Source organism: Diachasmimorpha longicaudata, chromosome 6 (genome assembly GCF_034640455.1).
Source record: "Diachasmimorpha longicaudata isolate KC_UGA_2023 chromosome 6, iyDiaLong2, whole genome shotgun sequence".
Classification (NCBI taxonomy): domain Eukaryota; kingdom Metazoa; phylum Arthropoda; class Insecta; order Hymenoptera; family Braconidae; genus Diachasmimorpha; species Diachasmimorpha longicaudata.
In genome coordinates, this window is record NC_087230.1 from 980,531 (window position 1) to 988,123 (window position 7,593).

The 7,593-nt window shown below is 44.2% G+C and overlaps 1 protein-coding gene across 3 annotated transcripts; it reads left to right on the forward strand.

The window, feature by feature from the left end:
* Window positions 1–280: 280 nt before the first annotated feature.
* On the forward strand, window positions 281–7,189 carry LOC135163282 (uncharacterized). Of its 3 annotated transcripts, none has more exons than XM_064122585.1 (3): window positions 281–901; window positions 988–2,525; window positions 2,596–7,189. In XM_064122585.1, the coding sequence occupies exons 2-3, from the start codon at window positions 1,103–1,105 to the stop codon at window positions 6,777–6,779; spliced, it is 5,607 nt and encodes a 1,868-aa protein (XP_063978655.1). In that variant the 5' UTR covers window positions 281–901; window positions 988–1,102; the 3' UTR covers window positions 6,780–7,189. The 3 variants fall into 3 exon arrangements, with proteins under 3 accessions (XP_063978655.1, XP_063978656.1, XP_063978654.1); XM_064122586.1 differs by having other exon boundaries at window positions 1,023–2,525; XM_064122584.1 differs by having other exon boundaries at window positions 281–2,525.
* The last annotated feature ends 404 nt before the right edge of the window (window positions 7,190–7,593 follow it).

The following is a 7,593-nucleotide window of genomic DNA, read 5'->3' on the forward strand; positions in this document are numbered from 1 at the left end:
GAGAATAAATTTTACTCGGAATCATTTGATTATTCCTATTTCCTTTATTCCCCTTTCCAATTAAACTAACAACCCAATTAAGGTAAGAGCGAAAAACAAACCTAGCGTCGTCCAGATAAAACTTCAAATATAAAAATACTTAGTTTCATTCCATATCTTTAATTTAGCTTTTCCATATTTTTATATCAAAATTTCTAGTTCTTACTTTCCGTAAATAACTCCATTATATAACAGTTGTCCTCCGACGCTGACAACGTCTCCGGACATAACAGTGTGTATAAAATTAAGGCTGATCCAGGGCACTGGGTCGATCGGACACCATCGGAATAATTCGGGAGTGGGCTCGGGTGCCATGAGGGGTTACTCTGACCACATACTTCACTTCGTGTTCATCCATCAACTAAATCACATCAAATATCGTGATCTCATCAGGTTTTTGTATCGTGGCGTTTATCGGATTGATTCATCTTTTCTTATATCAATTTTGGTTCATTATCATCGAATATTGTATAATTATCATCATCATCATTATTGGAAAGTTATCACGTGTAAATAGTGTACATTTGGGTTAAATTATATTGGATCGCCTTACGGCATAATCAACGTGTTTTTTGTCACCATCCCGAGTTGGAAAATCATCTCTCCACTTCCGCTTCCAATCCACCCTACCCGGTTAAAATCATCAAATCCCTAACAAAATGGTCCTTCGAGCCGGATTTGGAAGTGTTTAAGTGAAGTGGCGTTTAATTTAAACATTAACATTGGGACTCGGAGACGTGGTGACGTCATCGATCGGGAGTGAGGGAAGGCAATCGCAACAGAGGAATGTTGTTTTGATTTCGACGTGAGCTCGAGTTTCGACCAACTGGACAGTTTTCATCTCGTAAACACGAATATCACAGTAAGTCGAAAATTATTATCAGGGGTTCTCATCAACAGAAGGTCAAATTGGGTTTCTCATCGGCGTGTTTTCATATCGGTGGAAAGCGGTTCTCATCAACAGGGTTTTCCCTCATCACAAGGTGGTTAGGATCATCGGGAGGTAAACAACGGGGCTCCCTATCAACGAATTTAGTTAATTCCAAATTAAATCGGGATTATCATGTCTGACGTGGAGCATAGTCAGAGTGAGGATGATCAGGAGAGCAATGGGGGAAAGACGCCAACCCCTTCAGTCCATCAATCAGATCATGGAGCGGATATGGAGCAGACACAATTTGAGCTGCTCTTAACACTACAATTCCAATTAAAGGATCGTCTAAGGGATACTCTCACCACTATCCAAGGGTACACGGTTGATATGGTCACACCGGAACGGCTGAAGGGGAGGGAGAGAATCATCGAGACACACTATGGGGAGTTCCGATCCAACCATGTGAACATTATCAAGGCATACGCATCACACATGGCTAAATCGGATTACCTCACGCTCGACACCTACGGAGAAGTCATGGAGATTTATGAGCTAGCGATAGGGGCAATCGCATCGTTACAAGCTCAGATCAGGAAGGTCAAGGTCGAGCAAGAGGAAAGCGACAAGGATTATCTATCCAAATTGGATATCAAGGTCTTCGATGGGAAGTTTGAGGAGTGGAAGACGTTCGAAGATGTCTTCACTTCCATCGTCAAATCCAGAGCAAAGGTGGGAGCTGTTCAGAAGATGATCAGACTCCAGAACGCACTCAAAGGGGAACCATACAATATGATCTCGAATCTACAGGTCTCAGCAGAGAATTTCGAGATCGCCTGGAAAAAACTCAAGAGTCATTACGACAATCCAAGGTTAATCATCTCGGCTCACATCGATCACATCTTGGATCTCAAGCCAATCAATGAGAAATCAGCGAAAGGCTTATCAAACTTGGTTCATCAGGTTAATCAAGCTCTGGATGCATTGAAAACTCTTGGTGCTCCGGTGGAACACTGGGACATGATTGTATCAAGAATAATCAGAAGGGTCATCGATCTGGACACCAAGAAGGCTTGGGAAGTACATCTGGGATCGGAAAGGAATCCCCGTCCTCTCAAGGATTTCCTCGAGTTTTTGGAGGCCAGAGCTCGAGCCTTGGAGAACGTAGAGAGGGAAGATCCGGTGAGGACATCCAAGGTCAACATCTCGGCTAAGAATTCTATCTCGCAGAAGGCCATGGGGAAATCATCAGTCTACACCTATCAGGCATCAGGGAATTCATCAAACACCGACAAATCATCATCAGGGCCTTCTTGTCGACACTGTGACGGTTCACACTGGCTAGGATTCAAGTGTGACAAGTTCATGGCTAAGACTCCACTGGAACGCAGGGAATTCATCACCAACAGCAAATTGTGTTATAATTGCTTTGGTCCTCATCGGGCGGATCTCTGCAAAGACACACGTCATTGCCAGAAATGCAAGGGCCCACATCACACATTGATTCATGACGGGTCCTTCGAACATCGACAGGAATTGGAAAGACAGAAGAGTCGACCATCAGCTTCATCAATCGAGGAAAACCAGGGAGATCACGGAGCATCCGGATCGAGAGGTTAAGTATCATTTTTATTACTTTATTTTGGCAAATGATACGCCCCTCATCTGGTTGTCTCCATCCCTAGGTTCATCATCAACATCATCATCACCGAGTTCAACGAAGACAGAGAGAATTTACGACTCTCTCAACTCTTCAGAGATCTCACAGGGGAGTGAATCAACATCAAAGGCATCGGGATCAATTGAGAGCTCAATTGGTCATCTTCAAGTATCAGCAACATCATTGGCGAAATCAGAGACATCGGGGTCGTCCTCTGACATCAAGGTCACACATCAATCATCATCGAATTCAGCGAGTCAACGGGTTGTGCTGTTGGCAACAGCTAAAGCGCTTGCATCAACATCAACAGGTTCTCATCATACGGTCAGGCTTCTGATTGATCAGGGATCAGAGGTCACGTTCATCACTGATCAAATGGTGCAACTTCTTCGTCTTTGTCGATCATCATCACATCTCAGGGTCTTTGGAATAGGAGGCCTGGAGTCAGGGTTGACTCGTGGAGCAGTAAAGGTCAAACTTCAATCTCGGTTCAACGATCAACATCAGATCGAAATCACTGCCCACATCTTGGCCAAGCTCACATCAACATTACCATCAATTCACTGTGCAAAGGAAGAGGCAAATCATCTTCAACATCTTCAATTGGCGGATAACAACTATCTTAAACCTGGTCCTATCGACATTATCATCGGGGCTGATCATTATGGTCAAATCATTGGGCATGAGATTATCAAATCTCCGGATAATCAACTTGTTGCGCAACAAACCATCTTTGGCTGGATAGTTTCTGGGACGGTCTGCTGTACAGACTGCAAGCCGAAGTCTTCTCTAACTGCAGTACGAGAGTCTCCGACTGAGCAGCTGTTGGATCTTCTTAAGAAATTCTGGGTCCAGGAGGAACTTTCATCATCTAAGGAAATTCTTCTCAATCAAGACGATCAGGAGTGTGAATTACACTTCAGGAACACACATTCAAGAGACAGTGAGGGACGGTACGTAGTACGCCTCCCACTCAAAACATCACTATCAGCATTGGGAGAGTCTAGGAGACATGCTCTACAATTGTTAAACCGAACGGCGAAGAAACTGGAATCAAATCAAGAGTATGGGAAACTCTACAAGGACTTCATCAGGGAATATGAGGATCTGGGACACATGAGACGTGTCTCAGAGGAATCAGAACCATCAGTGAGCTACTATCTGCCTCATCACGGTGTCTTAAAGGAAGACAGCATCACCACAAAACTTAGGGTGGTCTTCAACGGTTCCAGCAAGACAACATCAGGAGTGTCACTCAATGACATACTTCATGCAGGAGGAAAACTGCAAACGGAAGGCTCAGACGTTCTCATCTGGTTGAGAACTTTTCGGTTAATCGTCGGAACGGACATAGTGAAGATGTTCCGTCAAATCAAGGTTCATCAAGAAGACTGGGATCTTCAACGAATCCTATGGAAGGATGAGGAGGGGAAAATCATCACATACCAATTGACAACGGTGACGTATGGGCAAACGTGTGCACCATGGTTGGCTCTACGAGTTCTTCAACAACTCGTGGAGGACGAGGGACATCAATATCCACTGGCGGCTGTCTCTCTATCCAAAGGGAGATATGTCGATGACATCTATGGGGGAACTGATTCTGAGGAACAACTCAAGGAACTCATCAATCAGCTCATCAATATTTGCATGGCGGGCGGCATGCCACTGCAAAAATGGACCTCGAATCATCAAGGCATCCTACAGGATCTTCAATTATCAACAAAATCAACATCGGCGGTAGAATTCGAGGACAAAACGGTCAAAGTATTGGGACTGTGCTGGAACCCTCATTCAGACAGCTTCATCTATAAATCAAGGAAGCCATCAACGGAAAAAATCAACAAAAGGACAATCCTCTCAGAGATCGCCCAGATTTACGATCCTCTGGGACTCATCGGACCGGTCATCATCAGGGCTAAAATCTTCATCCAAGAGCTGTGGCTTCTCAAAATTGGTTGGGATGATCCACTGCCCTTGAGTCACATCAAACGTTGGAAAGAATTCAGGGAAGAATTCTCAAATCTGGATCAAATATCAATCCCACGGTGGCTTCAAACATCATCGACTTCAAGGAACATCCAACTTCATGGGTTTGCTGACGCATCGAATCAGGCAATGGGTGCCGCAGTATACATCAGAGTGGACAATCATCAATCTGAGCCATCAGTCATCTTGGTGAGTGCAAAAACCAAGGTCGCACCACTTAAGAAAATGACAATTCCTCGCTTGGAATTGACAGCTGCTGTCATCTTAACCAATCTGGTAATCTACATCAGGAAGATGCTGGAGAAAGAGAATCTACAACTCTTTCTTTGGTCTGACTCCACGGTGGCGCTCACATGGATCAATGGACACCCATCAAGGTGGAAGGATTTTGTTCAGAATCGAGTGATCAAAATCCAGAACTCATTACCAGCAGCTGAATGGAAACATATCAGGGGAGTCGAGAACCCAGCAGACTGTGCATCACGGGGATTATCACCAGATCAACTTGTAAATCATCAGCTGTGGTGGAATGGTCCATCATGGCTGAAATCATCAATGGAAAACTGGCCATCATCATCATCAACATCAATCGAATCTACGGCAGAAGCAGCACTGGAGGAAAGGCCAGTGTCTGCACATCCGGTGGCACTGAATCTGGAGAGACCTCAAGATTTCTTGGAGAGGTACTCTACACTCGACAGGTTGCTCAGGATCTCGGCGAGAGTCCTGAGAGTCATCAACAACATGAGAGGGGAGCCAGTCCCAAGAGAATTAGATCTCTTGCCAGAAGAACTGGAGGAGACCAGAATCTTTTGGATCAACTATACACAACAGGAGAGTTTTGGACAAATCATCAATCGCCTCATCAATGGACAAGACATCGTAAATAATCATCCAATGGCACGGTTGATTCCTTATCTGGATGAGAATCAGACCATTCGCCTAGGCGGGCGGCTGAAACGATCAAATCTTCAGCCAGAAGCCAGGAACCCATCAATTCTACCAAGACAATCAAGGCTTACATCACTGGTCATCGAGGAGGCTCATCGGAAAACTCTTCATGGAGGAGTACAGGCGACGTTGGCACACATCAGACACAAATATTGGATCATCGGGGGTCGTCATCCTGTAAAATCGCATATTCGCAAGTGCGTCATCTGCGCACGACATCGAGCCATCAGGGGACAGCAGCTTATGGGACAGCTGCCTCCAAGAAGAATCACATCAGCACGGCCATTCAATCACGCAGGGGTGGACTACGCAGGTCCTATCAAAATCAGCAGATGGAGAGGATCAGGAGCTCGACAATATCATGGGTACATTGCAGTTTTTGTGTGTCTTGCCACATCAGCAATTCACCTTGAACTACTCACAGATTTAACATCACAGGCATTCATCGAGACCTACAAACGATTTACTGGAAGGAGAGGTATCTGTGCTACACTTAGCAGTGATAATGCTAAGACATTTATGGGAGCAAACAATGAGCTGGGCAAGCTTTTAGACGAATCAAGGAAGGAAATTCATCACATCATCAACGAACTGGCATCAAATGGCACAAAATGGATCTTCATCCCACCGCAATCACCCCACATGGGTGGGAAATGGGAAGCTGCGGTGAAATCTGTGAAATTTCATCTAAAACGGCTCACAGGGAATTTGGTACTCACGTACGAGGAACTCAATACACTCATCATCCAAATCGAGGCACAACATAACTCGAGGCCTCTCTGCGCTCTATCAGACGATCCTGATGACTGCAGAGCCCTCACACCTGGACACTTCATCATTGGGGAACCCATCGACGCAGTTCCAGAGCCATCACTCATCAATCACAAAATGGAAGGTCTCACAAGGTGGAAAATGATCGCAAGGATCGCTCAACAATTCTGGGACAGGTGGTCAAGGGAGTGTATGCATCATTATCAAACCATCTACAAATGGAAAAGATCAACGGATGATATCAAGGTCGGAACACTAGTCCTCATCATTGACGAGAGGTATCCACCAACAAAGTGGCCTCTAGGACGAGTATCAAGGGTTCATCCAAGTGATGACAATCTCACAAGGGTGGTAGACATCACCACTGGGGCAGGAGGTGCAAATACCTACACCAGACACATCAACAAGGTGGTTCCGTTACCAATCAGCACCGAGGAGGAAAACCAACAAGAGGATCATTCATCATCATCCGACGATGAAGGCGGGCGGAATGTATAAAATTAAGGCTGATCCAGGGCACTGGGTCGATCGGACACCATCGGAATAATTCGGGAGTGGGCTCGGGTGCCATGAGGGGTTACTCTGACCACATACTTCACTTCGTGTTCATCCATCAACTAAATCACATCAAATATCGTGATCTCATCAGGTTTTTGTATCGTGGCGTTTATCGGATTGATTCATCTTTTCTTATATCAATTTTGGTTCATTATCATCGAATATTGTATAATTATCATCATCATCATTATTGGAAAGTTATCACGTGTAAATAGTGTACATTTGGGTTAAATTATATTGGATCGCCTTACGGCATAATCAACGTGTTTTTTGTCACCATCCCGAGTTGGAAAATCATCTCTCCACTTCCGCTTCCAATCCACCCTACCCGGTTAAAATCATCAAATCCCTAACACAGTGAAATGAACAATTTTGATTTAAATCTATTCATATTTCTTGTGAATACTGCGTCACTTGTAGTTTTGTATTTTTTTTTGCTAAGATTGCGATCATTGGACATCGTTAAATCAAATTCTTCATATAAAACCGCATCCATTTTCAAGACAAATCTATAATCAAAAATAAAAATGTAGACTTTTTTACAGCTATAATCGTAGCATATATATTTTTTGCGACCATCCGATTTTCCGACCACCGATTCACGTCCCTAGTGAAATTCTCTACGAAATTGAGTATATTTTCGATCTTTTGGGTTTTCGTACTTTTACGGCGTTCCCATAATTTTTACCGATTTTCCGACCATCGAATCACGTCCCTAGTAAAATTCTCCAATAAAACGAGTATATTTCCGATG

What these genes read in the sequence shown, in the direction of transcription:
- LOC135163282 (XM_064122584.1), top strand. Translation starts at nt 1,103, where the DNA reads ATGTCTGACGTGGAGCATAGTCAGAGTGAGGATGATCAGGAGAGCAAT. An exon ending in CGGAGCATCCGGATCGAGAG is followed by an intron (nt 2,526 to 2,595) that starts GTTAAGTATCAT and finishes CTCCATCCCTAG; the next exon opens with GTTCATCATCAACATCATCA.